This window comes from Gobio gobio (assembly GCF_949357685.1).
Source record: "Gobio gobio genome assembly, chromosome: 3".
Classification (NCBI taxonomy): Eukaryota; Metazoa; Chordata; class Actinopteri; order Cypriniformes; family Gobionidae; genus Gobio; species Gobio gobio.
In genome coordinates this window covers 69,610,515-69,637,882 of record NC_137099.1, presented here as the reverse complement: position 1 = coordinate 69,637,882, position 27,368 = coordinate 69,610,515, and the positions used below count along the sequence as shown (strand labels likewise).

At 40.4% G+C, this 27,368-nt stretch overlaps 2 protein-coding genes across 2 annotated transcripts in view; both read left to right on the top strand.

Annotated features, from left to right (window-relative positions):
* Nucleotides 1-8,704, top strand: part of LOC307123863 (NACHT, LRR and PYD domains-containing protein 1 homolog) — a 20,141-nt gene extending 11,437 nt beyond the window's left edge. The window contains exons 4-6 of the mRNA XM_079812619.1: nucleotides 4,766-5,038; nucleotides 5,216-5,272; nucleotides 6,844-8,704. Coding sequence (XP_079668745.1) covers nucleotides 4,766-5,038; nucleotides 5,216-5,235 — 293 coding nt within the window. The 3' untranslated portion in view covers nucleotides 5,236-5,272; nucleotides 6,844-8,704. The remainder of the gene's footprint in view (nucleotides 1-4,765; nucleotides 5,039-5,215; nucleotides 5,273-6,843) is intronic.
* Nucleotides 1-27,368, top strand: part of LOC307123851 (NLR family CARD domain-containing protein 3-like) — a gene marked incomplete at its 3' end in the record, with an annotated part of 200,352 nt that overhangs the window by 63,822 nt on the left and 109,162 nt on the right. The window lies entirely within an intron of this gene.

The window sequence follows — 27,368 nt, the reverse complement described above, 5'->3', positions numbered from 1 at the left end:
GATTGGAGCTTTGTGACATGGAGCATTATCCTGCTGGAAGTAGCCATCAGAGGATGGGGACATGGTGGTCATAAAGGGATGGACATGGTCAGAAACAATGCTCAGGTATGTAATGCTGCATGCTGCGTGGCATGTAAACGATGCCCAATTGGCACTAAGGGGCCTAAAGTGTGCCAAGAAAACATCCCCCACACCATTACACCACCACCACCAGCCTGCACAGTGGGAACAAGGCATGATGGATCCATGTTCTCATTCTGTTTATGCCAAATTCTGACTCTACCATCTGAATGTCTCAACAGAAATCGAGACTCATCAGACCAGGCAACATTTTTCCAGTCTTCAACTGTCCAATTTTGGTGAGCTCGTGCAAATTGTCGCCTCTTTTTCCTCTTTGTAGTGGAGATGAGTGGTACCCGGTGGGGTCTTCTGCTGTTGTAGCCCATCCGCCTCAAGGTTGTGTGTGTTGTGGCTTCACAAATGCTTTGCTGCAGACCTTAGTTGTAACGAGTGGTTATGTCAGTCAAAGTTGCTCTTCTATCAGCTTGAATCAGTCGGCCCATTCTCCTCTGACCTCTAGCATCAACAAGGCATTTTCGCCCACAGGACTGCCGCATACTGGATGTTTTTCCCTTTTCACACCATTCTTTGTAAACCCTAGAAATGGTTGTGCGTGAAAATCCCAGTAACTGAGCAGATTGTGAAATACTCAGACCGGCCCGTCTGGCACCAACAACCATGCCACGCTCAAAATTGCTTAAATAACCTTTCTTTCCCATTCCGACATTCAGTGTGGAGTTCAGGAGATTGTCTTGACCAGGACCCCACCCCTAAATGCATTGAAGCAACTGCCATGTAATTGGTTGATTAGATAATTGCATTAATGAGAAATTGAACAGGTGTTCCTAATAATCCTTTAAGTGAGTGTATTATCATTCTATTGCAAAATCAGCCCATTTACGGTGCTGTTTCTATAGAGGTTCGTCAAAGCTAAACATGCAGGCTTTATACTAGTGATAATGGACTAACGAAATCTACATTTTGAACAGTTTTTACTGTACCAATATATTTGAATTAATTTCACAACACTGTTTCTCGTGGACACATAAATTATGCTTTAAAGCTAAAATTTGGGCTTCCTACTACAATATTACAACAATATTACACATTTTAAACCGCTTCTACTGTACCAGGCATTTAAATTACACACCTTTAAATGATCACAGCTATAAAGGAATGAGCCAATGGTTTAAAAATATGGGATCGCAGCTTCATCATTTAAATAACATTTGAGTGCTTAGATCCATGTGTTTAGAGTAGGGATGAAACGATTACCGGTTTCACGATAAACCACGATAAAATTTAGTGACGGTTAGTAATATCGTATAAAATTTAATTATCATTAAAACCGCGTGTGATTATCACGATTGTGAAAACTCGCGGTAAATCTTGTCCAGTCAGCATCAGTCTGGCGCAGCGCACCGTTCTTTTTTGAATGAGAAGAAATGGCAGATGGCAGTGACAGCACTCGGGGGATTGTTCAGCCTCTAAAAGGACCAAATCTGAGGCGTTATAATATTTTGGCTTTTACAAAAGTCCTGAGGGAAACTTAATCGAAGATGGTCACCCTGTCTGCAGAACATGCCAGAAGAAAGTCGCTGTAATTGGGGCAACACTTCAAAACTACGAACGCAAGGCAAGTGGACTTTGACCTCAATACTAGGGCTGGGACGGTTACCGCATTACCGCAATACCGCGGTCACGTGACGCCTACCGCGGGTCTGAGATCGTCACCGCCATCACCGCAAAAAAAAACAAAAAAACATTGGCCTGCACATGTGTGCACATTGTGTCTAATTCCATGGATTCATTGATTCTAATGACATAGATTGTGTCTAATGACGTGCGTGTCTTATATGGATTTCAAGGTTTTCTAAACAAAACTGAATCAAAAGATGGAGCAAATCCGACCTTTCGCGAGTTGGGGAGCGCAATTTTCCATTATAACATTCCATTTGTATCCGTGTAATGTCTTGTAGCCTATAATTTGAATTAAATTTTACTAAAGCATAAAATACAGGCGCATAAGCAGGTTTTTAATTGCACGTGCTTAACACAATTCTCTCACATGGTTGCACAGCCGACAATAGCGGGTAGGTAGATAGAAGTCATGAAAGCAGAAAAAGAATGCACCGCCCAGGCCATGGGTTTGTGGCGACCGCTGGTGACCGATTTCTCCCATAGCTGGCAAAAAAAAACACGGCTTCAGAAAAAACAAACTGAGCTGGACCTGCCTCAGCACTCCTTAGTACTGGTAAGTTTTAACTCTCTTCCAACTCTGTTTGGGAAAGATTGACTACAAATAAGCTGGGCCTGCGAAATTTCATTCAATATAATCAATAAATAATCTATTGTAGGCAATTAAATATAAGTAGGCTATGTGTTTCTGAAATTCCAATTTCATTAAAAGGCTATCGAAAAAGATATCCGTCTGGCAGGCTTACAATCACAGAAGTGTGTGACACTTGGTTAAATTAAATAGCCTTCGTTAAATATTTGAACCACTGAGACAAAAGCGCACACGAGATATATAAATTAATATGAATAGCCTATGTAAAAATATGTAATATAAATATATATAATAAGTAATATCCAATCATGGTAGTGTGAGCAGCGACACTTTGTTAAATTAAATAGCCTTCGTTAAATAGCACCACTGAGACAAAAGCGCACACCACACGAGATATGTAAAATAATATAAATATGAAAATGTTATAAAATATAAAAAATAAATATAAATAATAAACGTAGCATAATATACAATCACGGTAGCGTGAGCAGCGAGTGACTACACTTTGTTAAATTAAATAGCCTTGAGCCTTCGTTAAAGAGTTCATTAACCACTGAGACAAAAGCACACACGAGATGTAAATTGTAAATGTAAATTATAGCCTGAATTTGTAAAAATATGTAGCCTAATATAAAAATATAAATACTATAAATATAAATATATTATATTATATGGGCGGGTGTGCGCGAAAGTCGTTATAGTTTAAGTGATTGTTTGATGACGACGACTGTAATCTGAAAGTAAAAATATGGGAAATAAATAAACATGAACAAATAAATATAGGCTATATTACTGATCAATACCGATAAATAAAAATGTGTTTGTTTGTCTTTGTTTATGCTGTTCCATCTTCAGATCTCAGTCGTGATCTGATCTGCTCTCTCAGCAAAAAATATGACTGGGATGTAAACCATGGCCTAGTCTATATTTTGTTTTGCCAGCACTTTTTTTTCCAAATATCATTCCATTTCTGTTCTAATTGTTCCTGTTCTAAACGTGAAAAAATAAATGTAAAATAAACATGTTCCTTATTATGTTAAATTGCCTGCGCTGGTGTGTGTGTGTGCGGCTGTGCGCGAAAGTCGAGCGGGAGCCGTTTAAATCGGTTTACCGCTGAACCACGGGAATTTCTTGCTTTTCAACCGCGGTAAGAAAAAATCCATACCGTCCCAGCCCTACTCAATACCAAAACTACGTCTGGGAAATAATAACGTGAAGCGAACAAACAAGTTCAGACAAGACTAGGGTGACATTTAAGGGATAATAATCAGGGCTTGACATTAACAACCGCCATTTGCGGGTGTAAATTAACGTTATTTCGGCTGCACACTATAGCCACTCTGGCGGTTGGACTTATTATAGTCTTCTTAAAAGCCATCTGATATAATCGCGTTGCGCATTATAACCACTCACACGTGTTTATATTGAGTTTATGAATGCAATGTCTCATAATCAGAGGCGTTCAGATTAGCCAGAGCTTTGTTTAGAGCGCGCGCCGCTCTCACTCGCTGAAATCTAACATTACACTCAGATCAGAGATAAACGTGCAATGTACGCAAGAGATTCATTCATCATACAGTGATTTGACTGTTTTTGTTCTATTTCAGCAGCGAAAATGGTTTAAAAAAACACAGCAGAACCACAGCGCTTCTGATATGACTGGCATAAAGTTGGCGAATTTAGGGACCGTCTCTAAAGTTACACACAACATTGGTAATTCAAACTTCACTAGCATTTGAAGAGAATGACAGTCATGAAACTGACTGTAAAGTGATCATTTAGGTGTCAGGTATAATGCACACATTTTGATATTTAATAAAATAAACTGTCAAATCATATGGAAATATGGATATGCATTATTTCACCAAACTGTTTGGGCTCTTACACAAAATATGCTAGATTTAAATGCATCATTGCTGAACACTGATGAGAATATTGCTTGAGAATATATTTACAGAGATAATATTAGAGATTTACGACAAATTATTATTATTTATGTGTTATGCGTTGCTATTGACGACGGCCATTATAAGGAAGGAAATCCCACAGAATCTAACTTAAAAAAGTGCATAGAGCTGCTTGATTTATTTGTTGTTTGTTGATTTTCAAATATAAAACTTGTTGAAATGTTTTAAGTGTGTGCATCTGTTCTTTATGAACACTTTCATCTCATTTGAACAAAACCGTGATAATATTGATAACCGTGATAATTTGGGTCACTATAATCGTGATGTTAAATTCCCATACCGTTTCATCCCTAGTTTAGAGTGAAAATACTGAAGGTCTTTTTCTTTTTGTCCTGCTGAAGTGAATCAGCGAAGGCGCACTATAATCGTGATGTTAAATTCCCATACCGTTTCATCCCTAGTTTAGAGTGAAAATACTGAAGGTCTTTTTCTTTTTGTCCTGCTGAAGTGAATCAGCGAAGGCGTATAGCATCTGTTAAAGAGCTGCTGATGAAGTCACTGATGGATCTAACAACAGCTGATCTGAAGGTCTTTCAGTGGCTCTTGAAGAATAATGAACACATTCCAGCTTCTGAAATGGAGAACGCAGATGTCTTACACACAGTGGACAAGATGGTGGCACGTTTGGGACCAGAAGAAGCGGTGAAGATCACAGTGGACATGCTGAGGAAGATGAACCAGAATCATCTGGCTGAAGAGTTGGAGAACAAACACAAGGAAGGTAATGTTTGAAAATGAAGTTGAAATGTTTTTCATTGTTAGGAGTGAATGTTTAGTACTGTGATGGATTCAATGTGAAGAATGAAGTAATTGTTAGACTCAGACGTTCCTCTTTGCTCATCTGATGTGTTTGTGTGATCTGATGTCACTTTCATTGGGTTTCATCTTTCTCTCACAGCTCAGACTGAGGCAGTATGAAGGCTTCTTCCACTTGCTGATTCAAAACAGATCGAGGGTAAGAAATGATCACTGTCTGTACAGGAGAATACATATTTACCCCATGATCATATTTAAATCATGGACTTAATCTCATGTAGTTACAAAAGACAATATGTGCAAGTATCAGTTAGAGGGCCAAGTGTTCATTAAATGGTTTATGAGCCGTTAAAAGCATTATTTAAGCTCTTTGTTGTGTAAAACAATGGCTTATAACTTTTAACCAGTTTGTGGCACTGTCACCAAATTTGTATTGTCAGGGCATGATTAACAGATCCAATGAATGCTCTAATGCTGCATAAAGACGACACAACTTTAAAGGGATAGATCATTGAGATTTCTGTCCCTCCATTGACAGCTACACAACAACCAATTTGATGCTTCAAAAAGTTTATTAAGAACTCGTAAATCTAATCCATATGAATGGAGCGGTTTAGTCCAAAGTTTTCTGAAGAGACTCGATCACTTTATGTGATGAACAGATTGAATTTAGGCTTTTATTCACACATAAACATTCATCAACGCACACATCAGTTATGGTAAACAGAAGCTCAAACGGATGAATGTTTAAATGTGAATAAAAGCCTAAATTTATATGTTGTTCATATAAAGTGGTCATGTCTCCTCAGAAAATTTGGACTAAATCGCTCAATTAATTTTACGATTTCTTTATGAACTTTTTGAAGCGTCAAAGTGGTAGTTGAGTCGCTGTCAATGAAGAGACCGAAATCTCTCAGATTTCATTAAAAAGATCTTCATTTTTTCCGAAGATGAACAAAAGTCCTGACATGAGGGTGAGGAATTAATGACAGAAGTTTAATTTTTGGGTGAACTATCCCTTTAAGCCCAATTTTCTCTGGGCGAGAGTTTTCTGGAGATCGCAGACAAAAGCCTAAAATCTGAGGCAAATCGGTGCTCATTCGTGCTTAGTGTGAATTAACAAAGACAAGATCTGAGAGAAATGCTGACGCGTCACAGATGCCCATGAAATATTTAGTAGGATAAATATCTGAAACTGTCTACGATTCAGTCTTGAAGTGTGAAATGTGTTTTGACTGGAAATGACATGATCTACAGCCAATTTTAGAGTAGTCGTCTCCCAATTTTAGAGTTGTCGTCTCCCCGACCATTCGCTTTTGTTTTTCACTGCAAATCAGCACACAGCCAACCTGGATCACAAGATTCTTGCAGACCAACATTTTTAACCCCTTTTTGCCACAAAATTATGTTTTATCAGGTACAGAAAGCGCATACTCTCTTTTTCCCGCTCAGATGCACACACATACAGTACGGACACACACTCGCACAGAATCGTGTTGTCAGCACCGCTCTGACAATTTCATCAGTAAAATAGTTTAACAGCTTGAAAGCTACATGACATTTCTCACTAGTGAGGTAATAATGGCACTGTTCTTGGCGTGGGAACTGTAATATAAGTGGAATAATGGACTCCGGTTTGTTGAATTATGATAAAATAATGCACACCCGAGGTGTAACGGCATTTCAGTCCAAACACAGCTGATAGTTTTAAAACCAGTATGGTGAGATCTCTTCCTCTTTGACATGTTATCCTCTTCCTCTTTCTCAAAGGCTCAACTCCAGAGGACATGAAACTGAAACCCATCATCCGTCACATGAGGAAATCCAGGAGCCTGTACATCACATCCCCGTCTTCTGCTGGATCTCTCTCACTGTTCTTCAGCCTCTGCTGTGTGTGTGTGTGTGTGTGTGTGGGGGCATGTTTTTGTGAAATATCAGGACACAAATGTGTATAATGACATGGGTATGACATAGGTTGTAATGGAGCATTACACGGTTGATGCTACTTCCGTTTTCTTTCACATATCCATTTCAACTAACGAATAATCCAAGCTAATAACTCATTTTTTAACCAAATCATTATGATAATTATCTTCATGATTTATCTGAACGAAAATAAAAATTAAATGAGGAAGAAAAGGGTGTGGTCCGCTAATGGAGATCAAAAATGAACATGCGTGAAGGGAAGGAAGTGGAGACGCGTCGCGGAAGTGAGAGCCCGGTGGAAATGGTGGAATGGAGTTGCTGAGCAGTTGCCGAGAATAATTAGTTGTCGTTGAAGTTTAACCACATTCGATTGAACTGCAAAACCTTGTGGGTACACCAGGAAGATCGTGCTGAAATCTCCGGATGTCCTCTGCACAGGGAAGAATTCTGGCAATCGAAACGGAATCGGAATCGGACCTACCCAGGTTTCAACGACACACGCCGAACGGGTTTGAGGGATTTTGATTTTCTACCCCTTTTTTGTTACTTGACTGCTGGCATATTTATTCTTGAACAAACTCCCCCGTGACTCTCAAGAGGAGAGCTCAAATCAAACTGTTTCCACGCTTTTAAAGCTTCCTTCGATCCGATCTCTCACTCATCTTCACTAAAGTTAGACCCTTGCCCCAATACAAACAGAACCCTAACGAATATATCACTTTAAATTGAATATTTTTGGTTGGAGAAGTTTGTTTTGTTTTGTCTTTTTGGTTAATTAATTAATTATTTATTTATTATTTTTGTCGTATGAAAACTGTGTTCTAGAATATCAGGACATTTAAGTTTTGAATTGCAAATTCTCTAAAAGAGTTCGTGCTATATATGTTTTGAACTGAACTGAAAGAATAATAACACTTATTTTCGGAACTTTTTGAGAGTGATTTAATGTGTTGAAATGCTGGGTGGGGTCAGGTTTTTTTCGACAGTAATTTAAACTGTCTGGCGCCCGAACTAAAACTTTGAAATACCTGGGTGACCACGCTACAAGGTATTACAAAAAGAGGGTGAAATATGAGGACGTTCCCCATGTCCTCACTTTTCAAAATGCTTATAAATCACACAGAATGATTTTTTTTCACAGAAAGTGAACTGCACAGCTCCTGTGAGGGCTAGGTTTAGGGACAGGGGCAGTGTAGGGGGATAGAAAATACAGTTTGTACGGTATAAAAACCATTACGCCTATGGAATGTCCCCACATTTCACAAAAAAAACCCTGTGTGTGTGTGTGTGTGTGTGTGTGTGTGTGTGTGTGTGTGTGTGTGTGTGTGTGTGTGTGTGTGTGTGTGTGTGTGTGTGTGTGTGTGTGTGTGTGTGTGTGTGTGTGTGTGTGTGTGTGTGTGTGTGTGTGTGTGTGTGTGTGTGTGTGTGTGTGTGTGTGTGTGTTCATTGTCTGATGAAGAGCCATTAGGCTCAAACGTCCCCTGTACTGAGAACATCACACACTCATATGTTTCTGTTTCAGGAGTTGTGCTGTGCCAACTTTTCTCTTCTTTTTGTACATAAACGATGAAATGTATAATTTTACTATAAAGGATAATTGTGGTGAATATAATCCAGCTCTTTATTCATGTGATTATATTCCTCTGGTGAACTGTAATGAGGAACATTTAATATTTTCTTCATCTAATAAAAGGTGTTTTTTGTGAACTTTGTGTTGTCATAATTTAACATTAGGATATATTTGATATTTCACTGTATGGTAGACATAAAAAAAACTAAACACTTTTGGTGCACAAAAAAATTAATATTTTATTAATTTATGTTAAACTCAAATTCCCCAGTGACATCATGCTTTAGCCCTGATGTAGGGTAAGTTGTGCCACTAGCACTATTTGTGTGTGTGCTTATGATCCTTTCCTTTATTTGTCCTGATAGAAGACAGCTGAAATGTGATGTGTTGTGTAATAATGCTGACAGATATTGATCAGTGAAGAATATGTCCTCTGAGCTTCATGTCCTCTACAACAGTCTCAGCCGTCCTCCAACGTCAGGCCACCTGAACCAATCTGTCAGATTCAACATTATTCAGCTGGAGTGTGTCAATCATCTCAACAAAGAGCAGGAAATAAGTGTCCAGTGATGCTCTTCCCATGAAAGCAGCGGAGCGTTCTGGAGGCTTCAGAAGCAGAATGTGAGATTGGGCACAGAGAGCTGGAATATTTCTTCTAATGTTGCTTGATCAAGTCATGGTTTGGTCTGTAGTTCAGCACAGTTTGTGTGTCCAGGAGCTTCTGTTTGACCTCCAGCGGCACCTGGAAAACATCCACAGCACTGTTTCAGAAGAGAAGCAGTTGATGATGTGCTGACAGATGAGGCTTATATTGAGATATCTCTATTTTTTTATTTTTTTATTTATTTCATATGGACATAACAATAACATTGGACAAACCAGATGCATTGTTTAAAGTGTTATAGCACATGTGCTAATTTTCAACACCTGTCCATAGGGGCTTTTACAACAAAAAACACAATTGTTAAATAAAACACTACACAAATTACACATGTGAACAACTTTGGCCCGATTTAAGCCACTGTTTGAGCTCTCTGGTGAAGATGTTAATATTGTTCTGCAATTTGAATCCAGTGGGAAGAGAGTTCCATAGTGTTGCCCCTCTGAAGGAGAAACTAGATTGTCCAAAAGATGTTCTAAACTTCGGGAGAACACAATCACCACTAACTGAGGCTCTGGTGGAAGGTCTAAAAGAGCCCTGACGCCTCTCCATCTATAGTGCTGTGTGGGATTCTTCTATCTTCATACAGCAGTAATGAGCTCCATGTGTTCACACAATGATGGGGAGTATAAATACACTCATTAATGTGAGTGTTATTGATCACAAGTGCAGGAGATTAGAAGTCAGAGGAGAGAGAACAGAGAGAGAGTCTGCTGTGGCGGGACACTTATAGTTACAGGATCAGTTCACAAATACTGACTTTAGTCAATAACACACACATTACAGTCATATCTCGGAGAATAACTCAACATGTTTTCACAGGATGTGATGGGACACAGAAGATGGCAGTGAAATCAAACCTGTCGCTCAGTAATAATCTAACACATGTTGTATTGAAAGCCTCATTGCTTCAGTTTTGTGTCAGAGATCAAGTGTGATTATAGGACTTTTTCAGCAGCGTCACGACTGACATTCATCTGACAATCAATGGAGAAAATGACAAAACAAACGTAGAAAAATATGAGGCTTTGTTCATGAAGACATCCTTTCATTATTTAGTCCTGTTGATAAAAGCTGGACAAATCTGAATTACATTGATAGTGTAAATGTTAAACCCAATCAATAAAATACATCAAATCTCATCAGTCAGATAAAGAATCTGAAACGAGAGAATAGAACGATATAACCCTATTGAGTCAAATATCCTAACAGTTCAGTTCCTGCTCTTGTGTGAGCAAAATGATGTCTGGATTAGTTTGTGATTGTGAATTCAATCTCAGTCAAAGGAGTGTAAAGTCAAAAGTCTGGACTCGTTTCCTTGCTGAAGATAAATGTCCCTTAGGGTCGGGAAGAGACTTTTAACATATATTTCACTACAGATCACAAAATACATGCTTTAGTGACAAAGGCAGTAGAAACTTGCGTCTGTTACCGCAACGCTCAATGAACAATCAGAAGCACTATAGCATTTAGTATTATTAACGTTTTAACTTTATCAAGGACCATCAATCGACCACTAAGGATCGTCACTGTGAACGCCCACGTCAGTATCTGTGAACGTAGTAATGGGTGGGAACAGAACTTGTATACTACAGATGATGATCAATGATTGGCTAGATAGATAATTAATGAATGACGTGACATTTGAGTCTTCCAGGTAAAACTACGCTAGAGCTTCTATTTCCTGCATAGTGCTTAGGTAACAATACCATATACTTTCTACCTGTTTATACTTTATGGAATAAATACCATGTTAACGTTCACCTGCCTTCTGAGTAGGAGTCCACTATATTGTGAACACCAATCAGGACTGAGGTCACTTTCGGCTGGTTCACTTTAAGTGAAACCGGTTTGATTCTTTAAAAATGAACTATATGTGAGAACACCCTTAGACGAACTATGAAAACATGCTGCAAACTGCTACTGTATACAGTGAATGGTAACATTTAAATGTTGAGCAGCTCATTGGCTGCAGATGAGACAGAACTAGGCAGTTGCTCAGTGAAAACATTGGAAATCTTTTCTTTACATTGCTTAGTTAAATAAAGTTGAAACAGAATTAACAAATCACAGATTCTTGATTTAATTGTGATTTATTGCATTTTACAGAATGTCCCAACTTTTCTGGAAATGGGGTTGTATGTATTTTCCCCCTGGAATGGAAAATAAATAAATAAATAAATAAAATTACAGAGATAACCTGTTACTCTTATCCCAGTACAAAAAAGTGATGATTGATTTACATAAAGTACATCACTTTTACAGATTGATTCAAAGTTACAAAATGTTTGTATAATTTTACTGTATTTTAATTTGCATAGATACAATAAAGGAAGCTTTAGAGTTTTGTCAGCCACAACATTTACAAATCGTCATCTGGGAAAATAATCCACAAATGTATTATTTTAGTTGTTGAAGTCTTTTTCTTAAAATTCTGGTTGGTTTGTTCAGTAGAGCACAGTTCAGGTTACTTACTGTTCCAGTGCTTCTCAATGTGTACACAGTGTCACACCAGAGATCTGGCTGATCTGCTTTCCTCTTGACATCAGTGATGTTAAATGTCTCATATGGAGGAATCAGCACCTCTTTCTCATCAGGATTCCATGCATATTCTGTCACGTCAGCACCTTCACAAGTGTATATTTCAAAACAAGACACATTTCCAAAACGTAGTGTTTCATTATGATTAAGAGAGGAGGGTGCAAATGAGCCGAAACGAACGTCTGTGTTGAGAACATTCTGATCAAATCTAATATTTGTACCACGAAAAGTTGAAAAATGGCATGCATTTTGTGTTTTATTCAGAATCTGTATCGCTTCTGTTAACAGAAAATAAAGTGAATGCCACATAAATGTCTTGTCTATATAGTTTTGTCTACCATTATGGACAGCATCATTGAAATCTCGATATACATAATCGGAAGTGTACACGTAAATGGCAATTACAGTTTTTTTATTCGCTTTGGTACTATTTTCACAAGCAAGATGTGCATTTTCAAAACTCATGGTACTAATATCACAACAGATCATCAAAAGTGCACTTTTTTCAAACATTTCAGCATATTTTCAATTGTGTTAGTACAATACACAAAACTACAAAGTATCTTTTTCACCACAAAAATAACTGTTTCATCTATATAAATGTTTCATTCACAGTAACTGCCTTTCATAAAGCTCTTACTATAAAACTTTTGATTAGCATCTCTTTTCATTCAGTTTAATACATTTGTCTGTCATGATCCTGTCTCTTTCTACCCCCCCCCCCCCCCCGAGCCCCCCTCCCCCCTCCCCCCTCACGCTCTCCTCTGGGCACTTGCTCACTTTCACTTTGTCGCAGCTGTTCCTCGTTATTACTGAGAGGCTTGTTCTTTCTACACCTGTCCCTCTTTTCCCCTCTGATTAGCGTCTCTATTTCTAGTTCTTGTCTTTCCTTTGTTCTCTGCCAGAGTATTATAACTGTTTGCTGATGTGTTACCAGAACGATTGTCTGTTCGTTCTTGTCCTGTCTAGGTGCACGCTGTTCGTACCGATCTAACCAGTTGCTGATTCTTTTGCTGATTCTATGCTCTACCCAGCTCGCCTGTCGCTGAGTGCTGTGACCGGGACTTTCAGTGGAACCTTATCCACGGCCGTCAGCCAACCTTTGTTCAGTTTCTGCGGACCGGTCATCTACCCGGGGCCACCACCTGTGTTACCCTTTTAAGAAGGAACTCTATGTTTGACGGCTCAGCAGCCGACTTGCCAGACTCTTGCCAGACCCAAACTCTACATTATGGGGACAAAATGTCCCTATAAAGATGGCATTATCCTTATTTCTTGTCCTTGCGGGGCCTTTTTTTTTTTTTTTTTACTGTAAAGTAAAAATGTATAAAGTTTTGTGTGATTGATAGGTTTATGGGTAGGGTTAGTGTAAGGGGAGAGAATATACAGTTTGTAACCATTATGCCTGCTTATACCCAGAAAGAACCAGACGTGTGTGTGTGTGTGTGTGTGTGTGTGTGTGTGTGTGTGTGTGTGTGTGTGTGTGTGTGTGTGTGTGTGTGTGTGTGTGTGTGTGTGTGTGTGAGTGAACAGAGCAGAGTAGAGTATAAGGGAAAGGAAATAGTCAATGACAATGTAACATCAGACTGATCAGAAATGCATCAGAAGAAGGGAGACCAATGGCATTTTACATTACAGTATGTATGCATTTGATACTGTAAACAGATTACCATGGTAGAGACTGCCACATTACTGTAACTCACCCTTATAAAGCTCAACTACAGTATAGATTCAGTCATATGGTACAGTGAGAGCATTTACTGTATTGGCAGCAAACTCTGTTCTATAGCCCAGAACCTCATGGCTGTGTCGTAACTTCATCACACCTTTTGATAACACACTGAATAGATAGATACTATTACACACATTATAGATTAAATTACATAAATTAGGTAATGTAAGCATATTTTCTAATGTGGCTTCTGTAGCCTGTGTTACTGTAGATAATTCAGCAACAAGGGTGATTTGAAACATGTATCTTGCATTGTTTGCTGTTGGATGAACTGATTGTTAAAAGTACTAAACTGACAGAAGATCATACTGTTGTGTTTCAGTGATTAAACCAAATGTTCTCATTACATATTACAATAATCTTGTGTTTGAAACAATGATTATGTGGACTGAAGACATGTTCAACTGAATGAAAGCATTACATCAGGGTTTGAAAGAATGACCAGCTGTGTTACAAGTGTGATCAGTTTAGATTTTTGTACTAAGAGTTTTGAAAATGTACACCTTACTAGTGAAAATAGTACCAAAGCGAATAAAAAAAACTGTAAGTGATCCTTGTCAAGTTATCATCTTCTGCTATTGATTCATTTTTACCTTCTTCCCAAGAATTATTAAATATATTTGACTTGTTGAGTTCCTTCTCTAGATATTCTGTCTTCACCAGGGGCATCATGTATCAACCTTGTGTACGCACAAAAACTTTGCGTACGCCAGCTTTCACGCTCACGGTCAGATGTACTAACAGTGAAATTAACGTGAGAATGTGCGTTCCTCCACGCCATTTTCATTTCTGGCGTACGTACATTTCTCATTGTTTTTGTCCTTTGGCGACTGTCACACAGCGACCCCTACGGATCTGCTTTGGGTAACTATATACAGTGTAAAATTCAAATTCCTAAATTATAAAGTATCAAAGAAACAACTGGAAAAATAAAGAAGAAAAAAAAATATTTAAAATATACACAAAGGGGTAACTACAATATACTTGCTTTGTCAGTTTGCTTCTCAGCACCACAGTTGCTCCTGCTTGACTTGGTTAACAAGTGCTTGTGTTGAGTCTGGTCTCCCTTTTTGTAGACCAGACTCCGCCCCTTCAATGGACAGACCATTAATTTGGTCATTAAAAATAATCTCTTGTCCAAAAACTTTCCCCACATACAATAGACATTTTCAAACACAAATCCTCATATAACACATAATAAAACACAAAACAAAACAAAATCATATCAAAATAACACATTAATGACCTCTTCTTAATTTGTCAGTTCCCCCCCTTAAAACCACATATGGTTTCACCGGACTTGCGCATTGTGCGCAGGCATGGCGCTAACAGTGACGTCATAAGCCGGTGCCGCTCAATCACTCGGCTTCGTCAGTGCCATCAGCCAGTCCTGACAAAACACTCGGGACACTACAAACAACGCACAAAACCCACGAAACATAAACGGGACAACATGTTTGTGATGTACTATGTGTGATCGGGAAACAACTATTGCAGGGAAATGGAGCATGTAGTGTGTAAAACTGTCCATGGGCTATCAGCTGCGTGTGCACCCACTCTGCTGACAACCAAACAGAGGGAGGGGAGAACAGCGTGGTAAGTGTGTGTGGTGTGTTATATATGTGTATGTGTGTGTGCTGTGCCCAGCGGGATATCTACTTTATCACAGCGACTCTTACAGGCAATGAAGTGAAGTTGCAAACATTACACAACAAATTGTTCTACAAGTCTATCGCACCACCACCTGTGGGAAGTGTTTCTATTAATTTGCAATTTATAAAATAATTGACATATATTGTCACACAAGCCTTATGGGAATATTCTATCAATTATGCAATTAATTAAGAACATATAAAAGCATATGCAAATTGATACAACCCTTAGTCTATGGCAATGGCAGCTTTGGCCTTATTAGAGGACATTGCTAATGGCAGAATCCGAAGAGAACGACTTTTTAGGGACCACAATGATTTTCTGGCTCAGGATGATGACTGGCTTATCAGCTGTTTCAGATTTCCGAGGGCTATCCTCGTGGAGCTTTGTGCTGAGTTGGGTCCGAATCTCGAGAGAGAGAGACAGCGAGGAGACACGCAATACCGGTTCCCTTGCAGGTGCTGACAACACTTGGTTTCCAGGCAACTGGTTCTTTCCAAAGGGAACTGGCAGACCGCTCAGGAATAAGCCAGTCGTCTTTGAGCCGTGCAATGCCAGCGGTATGGGACGGGATCATCCGCATGTCTATCAGGTATATAAGGTTCCCATATGATGCAGTTGACCAGCCAAATATTAAAACGCAATTTGCAGTGATAGCCGGTTTTCCTAATGTAATCGGAGCGATCAACTGCACATACATTTCTATAAAGGCACCAACTGAAGAGGAATTTGCATATGTGAATCGGAAACATTTTCTAACATAAACATAAATGTGCAGATAATATGTGATGCAAAAATGCGCCTAACAAATATTGTGGCAAGGTGGCCTGGGTCAACCCATGATTCATACATCCTTACAGACAGCATGGTTGGGATGAGGCTCCAAGCTGGCAGGGTGCGCAATGGGTGGCTTTTTGGTGAGTGATGCATTTAAAGTTATGGTTCTATCTAAGTGTTTTTTATTTTTTTTAAATTTGCATTTAATTATTCAACAACCTTTCAGGAGACCGCGGTTATCCACTAAAGACGTGGCTGTTAACCCCCCTCACCAACCCACAAACTGACCGAGAGTGCAGATACAATGATGCCCATTCTCGCACTCGGTCAGTTGTAGAGCGGGCGATTGGGTAGCTGAAATGTCGGTGGCGCTGCCTTGTCAGGACTGGGGGGATGCTTTTATACCGACCCGACAAGGTGTGCCGCATTGTGCTGGCCTGTGGTGTGCTGCACAATGTCGCGCACAGGCATGGCATACCACTGGGTGAGGTGGCAGCACCGCCAGATGAACCTGACCCAGGACCAATGTATGTGCAGCCCAACCAACAAGCCATTCAGGCCCGTCAACATGTGATTGCGACAATATAAATGGTAATAGGAGACAAAGTTAATTTTTTGACCAATTCCTTTAATGAGTGGCTTATGTCTGTGAGTGCTTCAGTGATATTTTTCAGGTGACTGTTAATTTCTCCAATGGCCATAACGATTTGCTGTTGTGACTCCAGAACAGCATGCGTCTGAGTCTGTTCCTTATTAATGGCTAAATGCATTTGCCATAAATGCAATGGATACGTACAATCGCTGGTGTACTTTTGGTCAGCTATGAAGGAATTGAAAATAATCAAAGATATTTGATATTTGAAATCCAACAAAGAAATTTGCTTTACTGTTGTCAACACATTTGCTTATCAGAAGGGCCATCTGGAAGACAAAAAGACAGGCCTGTAGGCCACATGTGGTGCCACACCTTTACAGTGGGGGAAGTTTGGTCTGATTGGTCAGTTTGAATGTCATGTTCGAGTTTGGTCTGATTGGTCATTTTGAAAGAATACATTTGGTTTCAGTCACATGGTCAAGGAATAGATAAAAGAGGATTGGAACTGTGGCTCTTTCTTTCTTTTTCTCTGGCTCTCTGACTCTTGAGGTCATTGGGGGCTTATCTTCTTTGCTCTCTTCCTCTCTCTCTCCCCGACTGTCTTTCTCTTTTTCTCCCTCGCTCTCTCTCTCTCTCTCTCTCTCTCTCTCTCTCTCTCTCTCTCTCTCTCTCTCTCTCTCTCTCTCTCTCTCTCTCTCTCTCTCTCTCTCTCTCTCTCTCTCTCTCTCTATCCCTCAGGTAACATTTTATTCATGCTGTGTACGATTAATGGTATAAGTTTATCATCTCATACATCCATTTTGAAACTATTTTAAGTGTAACCATAATCAGATTTTGTCATTAAATCCTTTCTATTACAAATACTGTGCTAACTAGTTTTGATTTATTATTGACTTTGAAGTGCTCTCTATTGCAATACAATATAGTCACCTTATAGCAACGCTCTCCCACATATTTTGCTATTGTAACTGCGCTTATCTCCGTCGTTGGTATAAGTTGCAGTGGGTGGAAATCGATGAAAAATTTACAGTTTTCTTCCATCTTTCTGATAACGTTTCTTTAGTCTTCTGGCAACCCCACTCTTACAGATGGTGCCGAAACCTGGGATCCCTTTCAGTGAATTGTCTGAAATTTACTTTGATCTGTGTAAGAATGAGGAAATTTTTTTACAGTTGATCTTGTGAATGGATTAAAGCTGACCTTCTGACTAAGGAATGGGTAAGTCTGTTTTCATTGTTTAATGGTTGAAGGAATTGCATGAAACAGAACGTAGAAGGTTTTAAATAGCTTCAATAGTCCCATTTCTGTACAATCCATGAATATTCAGATAATCTCCTCGGGATGGAAGGGAAAATTTCTAGTGACATATTGTTTGCTTTATGGAGTGAAAAAAGTTGAGCCTACTTTGTCCAAACTCAAGAAAGAGTATATTGGAATTAAAAGTTCAGATGATGAAATGTTCAGATATTGGGAATTAAATGGCCAACATCAAAAGAAATCAAAACATGGTGAAATAAATGTGGCTTTAAACTACATAAGTTGTAAAAGGCTACGTGATTTGACAACACATCTATTTTCAAGTTTAGATGTGAAATGTAAAGAAGTGGATTCTAAAAATGAAGAAGCAGAAAAGTCTGAGGCAAAGATTCAAGATCTTCAAACACAGCTAGATAAATTACTAGCTGAGCAGTTAGCCCTGACTGAAAAGAGTAAAAAGCACAAGGAGATCATTTCAGATCTCAAGGCTAAGCTAAATCCTAAAAAGTGCATTAAAAAGCATGTTCACTTCATAGATGAGGTGACCTGCTCTAATGAATCTGAAGCGTTTAGTTCAGAAAATGCACAAGAAAGTGTGCCTATTTCAGCTCTTAAGGTGATGCAGCATGATTTGCAAGCATTCGAGAGTCATGAATATCCTCAAACTCCAGGAGAACATAGCAGACAACCCAATGGCAAAGAGAACTGGTTTTGAGGTTCCTGTCATATTCATATTGATGTTTAAATATTATAGCCTAATGTTATTTTTTTAATTTAATATCAAAGTTTGTTTTATCGAGTTAATATCAAGTTTTGTTTTGTAGAAAGTAAATTTTTTTGGTTTTGTCATTATGCGGGCTATTATGTTCTTTTGTCCTCTCAGGTGAGATTCCAGCATTATTCATTAGCTATCATGCCTCCTCGCATACAGGCTTTGTGAAGAAAAACTGTCTTACAAATTTTAAATCAGTGTATTGTTTTATGTTTACATTTATGCATTTAGCAGACATTTACATTTACATTTATGCATGTAGCAGACGCTTTTATCCAAAGCGACTTACAACTTGGGGTTACATGAAGCGATTGGTCATGAAGAGTCGAGTAAGCGCAACAAGTGCCCGAAATACTGAGACCGTGTACATTGCTCAGTGTAGCACAGGCTAGAGTAGGGAGGGTAAAAGGAGGAGAAAGAGGAAATAATTCTTTCTTTCTTTTTTTATGAGGTTAAGTTGTCACGGAAGAGCTGAGTTTTTAGTTGACTTTTGAATGATTCTGCGTTTCGGATGGCATTAGGAAGATTGTTCCACCAGCTTGGAACGTTGAATGAAAAAGTTCTGGAAAGTGATTTTTTGCCTCTCTGTGATGGTACCACAAGCCATCACTCCTTAGCTGAGCGAAGGCTTCTGGTGGGGGTGTGGATTTGTAGAATGGAGTCAAAGTATGCAGGAGCTGAGCTCGTGGTGGCTCTGTAGGCAAGTGTCAGCGCCTTAAACTTGATGCGAGCAGCGAGTGGTAGCCAGTGCAGGGAGATGAAGAGAGGTGTGACGTGGGTCCTTTTGGGCTCATTGAAGACAAGACGTGCTGCTGCATTCTGGATCATTCGAAGTGTTTGGATCGCACAAGAGGGGAGTCCAGCCAGAAGCGCATTGCAGTAGTCGAGTCTAGAAATAATCAGGGCCTGGACAAGAAGCTGTGTTGCATGCTCTGTTAGGAACGGTCTAATCTTCCTGATGTTGTGGAGCGCAAACCTGCACGAGCGAGCTGTCTTAGAAATGTGTTCTCTGAAATACAACTGATCATCAAATGTTACTCCAAGATTTCTGACTGACTTTGACGGGGAAATCAAGGATTTACCTAACTGGATGGTGAAGTCATGTTGACTGGCGGGGAAGATGAGAAAATCAGTCTTTGCCAGGTTGAGCTGCAGGTGATGTTTTCTCATCCATGCAGAGATGTCGGCCAGACAGCTGGAGATTCTTGCAGGTACTGTGGGGTCGTCTGGTTGACCCCATTTTTCTAAAATTTTTTATGTGAATGAGTAGGCTCAATGATTCTCACACCAGTTTGAAGCAAAAACTCCCATAAGTCAAAAGTCTTGTGGACACATATCTATTGTGTGTTTTGAGGACTTAATTTAATTTTGTTTTTTGTTTTCTCAAAAACCATGCATAAACATTTTTCTCTCAAAAATACAAGCATGTACATACATGTTGTTCACATAATATGGTAGCCCAGTTTGGGCTGAATACAGTGTAATTACACATTTGCCATTAATGTGGTATGTGTGTATGTGGTATGGAAGTGGTATGTCTTTTTGTGTTTTTGGCTCCCGTTCAGCGCTGGAAGGCTCTAGGGCCTCCAGACTTGCACTCCTGTCTATGTCTCAGAATTTCCGATAGAGGGCATTGAGGCACAGACAGGAGTGAAAGTGAGCTTCCTGAGCTGAACGGGAGCCAGAAACACAAATACATACCACTTTCCATTTAAGCAGTAGCCGCCAAATAACTGACTCCAGGACACAGTGTTTATAGATGATATTTCACATTTAATATACATTTTTACATATTAAAACACCTTTACTGTACTTGGCACACTGAACCGAACCCAGTCATCTAACTTTCAAGTCATTTGACCACTTAATTTGTATAGAAATAGTGTCCGTGGACCAGTTATTTAAGGGCCACTACATAAACGGGAAGTAGTCCGTCTTTGTATTTTGGGCTCCCGTTCAGCTCTGGAAGGCTCTAGGGCCACCAGACTTGCACTCCTGTCTACGTCTCAGAGTTTCGAGAAGATCGGTGTACTTCACCATATGTGATGATCTTTCCTAGAAATCATGAAAAAGTTTCTGAGAATTCAGATGAATTTTTTTATAATTATTATTTTTTTATAATATTTTTTCTCCAATCTTCTCAAAACTCTGGATTCCTATAGAGGGCACCGAGACGTAGACAGGAGCACAAGTTTGGTGACCCTAGATTCTTCCAGAGCTGAACAGGAGCTGGAAACACAAAGACATACCATTTCACATTTATTTAGAGCTGCCAGATATTTGGCTCCAGGACACAGAGTTTGTAGATGATATTTCACATTTAATATCTATTTTCATGGATGAAAACACTTCTACTGTACTGGGCATACAGAACCGAGCACAGTCATCTAACTTTCAAGTGATATGGGGCCTCCCGGTATGAATGGGAGCCGAAAACACAAAGATTTACCACTTCTCATTTATGTAGTGGCCGCCACATAACAGGATGCAGGACACAGTGTTTAGGGTTGGTATTTCACATTTAATATACATTTTTACTCATTAAAACACCTCTACTATACTGGGCACACTCAACCGAACATGTTAATCTAACGTTCAGGGGATTTGAGTGCTTAATTTGCTTTAAAAAGGCAGTGTCGGTGTACTCGGTTATTTGACGGCCACTACATAAATGGGAACTGGTACGTCTTTGTGTTTCCGGCTCCCGTTCAGCTCAGAAAGGCTCTAGGGCAGGGGTGTCCAACCTTTTTTGACCAAAGATCTACTTTTAAATTTTTCAGTGTGCCGAGATCTACCCTGGCTGAATTCAAATTAGCGTTCTAGCATACTATTCTTGCTATTCAAATTCAGCCCCTAATTTCATTGTTGTCAATAACGTTAAGTTATTTTCACTTAGTTTATGAGTAATTAGTTTAGTTTAGTTTATTTTGTTTACAGGGGCTGTGCACATTAATAAACATGAATGTAAATGTGCCAGAATTAGCCCAAAGGGCTATTTTTAATCTTCAGACCCTTGACCGAAATGTTAAAAAGTACACCGAAAAACAAGAACAGAGCATCAATTATAACACACACAAAAGAAAAAATGAGAGAGAGAAAAAAGAAACCGCAAAAATGGGAACAAAAATATAAAATAAAAGCACAGGTACAAGAGCCCACGTGAATTTCTTTTTTTTATAAATTATTAGTTAATGATGAACTGATTATTTACAAAACATGACTATATTTTTATAACTTATTAATTGGTGGCATGTTAACAATTTACAAAAGTTATCTTAAAAAAATTGTAAATCTTGAAATAAATCAAAACAGATCAATAGATGTTTGAGTTATTAGTTGATACACTATCATTTATAAATCACTGAAGTATGTCAAAATTGTTTTAGTATCATCTCAATAAACAATGGTTAATCTTGAACAAATTATGAACAAACTATTTTGAATTAATAACTATATACTAATAACTTAAGTGACATAACTGAACGTTATTATTAAGTGTTACAATTTTTTTTTCATAAAGCAATGCTATTGGTCACCCTTTACGTCTGTCAGTGGATTTTACAAATATTTAACCAATGAAAAGCATTAAACGAGCTTGTTAAATCTCGTTACTCCATCGGACTGTCAGACAAATCCTCACACAGGGTTGCCAGGTTTTCACAACAAAAACCGTCCAATTGCTACTCAAAACTAGCCCAAAACAAGCCCAATCGCGTTTCAGGGGGGTTCTCAGTTAAAAATTCGCGTTTGGAGGGTAGAATATATGTTTTTTGTGGCAGGGTTTCCTGCAAAAAACCGCATTCCCATGGCTAAATATCACATAATTGGGGTCGTTTCAACCCGCGGACTTGGCAACACTCTCCTCACAGCTCATAGCTCCGCCCCTCCTCCTCCCGCAGGCAGCCGGCACACACACAGCGAAACGCAGAACGTAAACAGTGATCTTGTAAGGGTAAATAAATAACTGTTTCTTAAAATAAGTACAGCGTTCTCTTTACTCAAGAAATACTATGTCTATAAAGTGTAATATGTATTTGAGGTCTGAGATATAGGAACGGTTAAGAGAGAGAAAGGGCAAACCAGAGTGCAATTTACTCTCGTGATCGACTGGAAAGCAGTCTGCGATCGACCACTCTAGAGCGTCCCTGTTTCGAGAAGATTGGTGTATGTCACCATATGTGATCATCTTTCCTAGAAATCATGAAAAAGTTTCAGAGAATTCAGAATTCGAACAGCTACAGCTCCACCACCGAGCCGCCTAGAGACACCAAACTTGGGTCAAAGTAAGGTCTCCAGGGGACCTCTCCAACGTGCCATGGCCCGAGCTTCTAGCGCCCCCATGGGCCGAGATACGGGGCCCAACAGGAAAGGGTGCACTTCGGAAGGATGAGTCCCAGAGGCTCGGGACTCTGGGTCTGAGAGGGCCCCTAGGGACCCCTCACCAGCCGCTGGGACCAGCCCTTCCATTTTGTCCAAAAGTCCCTTATATATAACCGGGTTTATCTCGGAAGTCAAGCCGAGTTGGAGAGCACTGAGAGGTCCCTGGGGGCCCCTTCTAACCCCACCGTCCCCAGCTCCTGGGACCTTCCCGTTCCAAGATATTAATTTTTAAAATTTCACCAGAAAAAGGGCTGTAACTTTGGAACCCATAAAGCTATCCTGTCAGCACTTGTCTCGTTGGAACGTCTATTCGAGTTATACTGGACGATCCGCTGCGTCTCCACTGAGATATTCGTTATTGGTATAATATTGGTTTTTGGTTGTGAGAGGCAAACTTTTTCCCAGAAGGTCCAAGCGTTTCACGCTTCGGGCCCATGAGTCGACCCACTGTCAGTGGTTTTATTCCTTGACCGAGGGGACCCTCGGGTCGGATGCCCTGGCCCACAGCTGGCCCCGGGAAGAACGCAAGTATGCGTTTCCCCCAGTGAGCCTTCTTGCTCAGACACTGTGCAAAGTCAGGGAGGATGAGGAGCAGGTCCTGTTGGTCGCTCCGTATTGGACCAACCGGACTTGGTTCCCGAAACTAGTGCTCCTTGCGACAGCACCTCCCTGGCCCATTCCTCTGAGGCAGGACCTCCTGACTCAGAGACGTGGCACCCTATGGCACCAGTGTCCAGACCTCTGGAAACTCCATGTCTGGTCCCTGGACGGGACGCGGAGGTTCTAGGTGTCCTACCGCAAGCGGTAGTTGACACCATTACTTCCGCTAGAGCCCCCTCTACGAGGCGCCTCTATGCATTGAAGTGGAACCTGTTCGCCGATTGGTGCTCTCCTCGCCGAGAAGACCCCAGAAGATGTTCGATCGGATCTGTGCTTACCTTTCTACAAGATGGGTTGGAGTGAAGGCTGTCTCCCTCCACCCTCAAAGTCTATGTTGCCGCTATCGCCGCTAATCATGAGCTCGTAGATGGAAAATCTCTAGGTAAGCACGATCTGGTCGTCAGGTTCCTTAGGGGAGCGAGGAGATTAAATCCGCCTCGTCCTCCCTCCATACCCTCTTGGGACTTAATTCTGGTGCTAACTGCACTACAGAGAGAACCCTTTGAGCCTCTGCAGTCAGCTGAGTTGATAATTCTGTCGTTAAAGACAATACTCCTGACTGCGTTGGCCTCCATCAAGAGGGTAGGGGACCTGCAGGCATTTTCGGTCGACGAATCGTGCCTGGAATTCGGGCCCGGTAACTCTCATGTGATCACGAGACCCCGGCCTGGATATGTGCCCAAGCAAAGCTTCAGGACCTCAGAGCAGCTCTTCGTCTGTTACAGAGGACAGCAGAAGGGAAAGGCTGTCTCCAAGCAGAGGATGGCCCACTGGATAGTGGGCCATCCTTATCAGTCCCAAGACGTGCCCTGCCTGCTCGGGTTAAGAGCCCACTCCACCAGGGGTGTTGCCTCTTCCTGGGCGCTGGCTCGTGGCGCCACGCTGACAGATATTTGTAGAGCTGCGGGCTGGGCGACACCTAATACGTTCACTAGATTCTATTGCCTCCGTGTAGAGCCGGTATCTTCCTGTGTGCCCACTTCCCATAGTCAGTAACACCGAAGTGCCTGTTCTAGTGTCGGCTTGCTGCGCCATTCCCTCCCCTATGGTAGACGAATGCATGAGCTTATTTTGCTCCAGTCGAGTTCCCCGGAACGACGAACCCTGTTGAGTCCTCCGCAACCCACGCCGTCGGACGTGGCAGAGCGTTCGACGCCAGGTCTAACACTCGTATGCATTGGTGGAACTTGTGTTAGGCTGGGTTCCATATGTAGTGACCCCCACGGCAGTCCCATATGTGTATTCTTCCACGGTACGGCTCCCTACGGTGAGCCCGTGTCTTTCCCTCGGCAGAGTCTCCTCTGCCGTCCCAGGTACGTGTTGTCCCCCTCCACTAATTGGCCAAGGCCACCCCTGGGACTTCCGTATGTTGTGTTGCCCACGGCCAGCCCATACGTGTATTCTCCACATGTTAACTCCCTCTGGGCATGATGTGGCTTCCGCAGCGGCCTTTACAGGCACGCTTTCCCAGGGTTATCCAATACAGTCAGCTGAATGGGTCTTGCGGAACAGCAGCTTGAACTCTCCCTGCGTGAACTTTCCCGCCCGCATCAGATCGGGGTCTGAGGGGCTCATCGCTGGGCGCTGGAAGTGGTAGTAACTATGGCGTTTTCCATAGGGATCCCAATTCGTCGGTACGTCCGACGTACGTCGAACGTGACCGACTGAATGGGAACGTCTCGGTTACGTATGGTAACCCTCGTTCCCTGAAGGAGGGAACGGAGACGTACGTCCCGTCGCCACAGTTGCTGTACCATCACTGCAGGTTGAGCCACTACGTTTGGCTCCTCAGTGAAAAACAGTGTGCATTCGCTCTCGCTTCCTGTTTATACCCGCGGCGCGGCGCGGGGCGGAGCGCGAGATGCAAATCTCGCACACCAATTGTTCACTGGCCGGTTCTAGATTGCTCGAAGCTGATAGGGGCTCCCAGAAGTGATCCCAATTCGTCGGTACGTCCGACGTACGTCTCCGTTCCCTCCTTCAGGGAACGAGGGTTACCATACGTAACCGAGATGTTTTTTATGAATGAGAGCAGCTGCGATCGTATTACAATCTTTAGAAGGTACCGACAGTTTTCATATTCATTGATCGATTTCTGGAAGCTGTTTATGTCAATGTCACATGGTATCACCATGATACCATGTGACATTGACATAAACAGCTTCCAGAAATCGCTCTAACAATGTTAGACTAACATGCAGATAGACTTAGATAGAGTTTGAAGATAATAAACACACAATCGTGACAATATATGGCTTATCTGTGTTATTTATACCATGTTGGGTGTTTTCATAATAGATTATATTTATAATGCAATGCTACTCAAGCTTTTATAATTATGCAGAATATTGTAAAATATATTTTCTGTCGGATTGTTTGATCCAAAGCCAAATGAGATCACATAAGGTTATTTAAAACAATTGGTGTATTAAATCATAAATTATAGTTTAATAAATCATAAATTGTTTTGGCAGAGAATATAGATTGTTTTAAGTTATCTGGTCTACCTTTATGAAGCAACTCTGCACTGTGCCTAAGCAGAATTTCCCCTTGGGGACAATAAAGTTAACTAACTAAATAAGCAACATTTTTTGATTTTCCCCACAGAATGTTTACTTATCTAGTAAATTAATCTTGAGTTAAGAATTTTAAATATTTGGACTGGAAACAAGAAAAAATACCAAATAAGAAGAGCATTTTTTGCAGTGTAGTCAAATGATCATCTGATCATTTAAAATATAATAGGCCTTTGTTGATTACATACAAAATATATATTTCCTTTGCTCTGTTGCTCTCTGTCACATAGGCCTACCTGAAGCTCATTCATTATGCAGCTCATTAATGCAAGTCCTTTGTTATCCCAGGTGCTATCTCATCATTATTCATTAGATATCACACCTCCTCGCATATTGGCTTTGTGAAGAGAAACTGTCTTACAAATTTTAAATCAGTGTATTGTTTTATGTAAATGAGTAGGCTCAATGATTCTCACATCAGTATAAAGAAAAAACTCTATGCAAATACAGACAGGAGTCAAAAGTCTTGGGAACAGATATCTATTGTGTTTTTTGAGGCCTTAATTTTAAAACCATTTTTTTTTGTTTTTTCAAAATCTGTGCATAAACATTTTTCTCTCAAAAATACAAGTATGTACATACATGTTGCTCACATATTATGGTAGCCAAGTTTGTGCTGAATACAGTGTAATTACACTTTTGCCATTAATGTGTTTATAAGCAACTGAAAAAAACACAAATGTCAGAGCATGTCAAAACTTCTAAAGGGCCCCAAAACAGCTCAGACTCCTAGGGGTTAAACACTGTAAACCAAATAGAAAACAAATATTCTGTGTTTATGTAATCTGGTTGAAAAGCAATACATGTTGGTTACCCGCGATCCACTTCATTATCCGCTAATGCGGCCACGCCCACCGATCGTGCGCTCTATTGAGATTCAAATACTGACGATCCCCGCATCAACGCCCACACATCTAGTGAAACGCTGTAACATTACTTCAGATACATCGTTTTAAGATGAGCAGTAATCCTGGATTTATTCTCCTCATGCAAAGCTGGACTTCGCCGCTGATTGTAAGGTCAGTTCATTCTGTTAGCATCTGTGAATATTAAATGCAAAAAGACAGTTTAAATATTAATCCTGTTGCAACATTAAATGTCAAACACGCAAGACTATTTAGACAAGATTTATTTGGCCCTATTTGGACAGATTATAACATGTTTATTGTAAAAGAGCCTAGTGTCACATCAATAA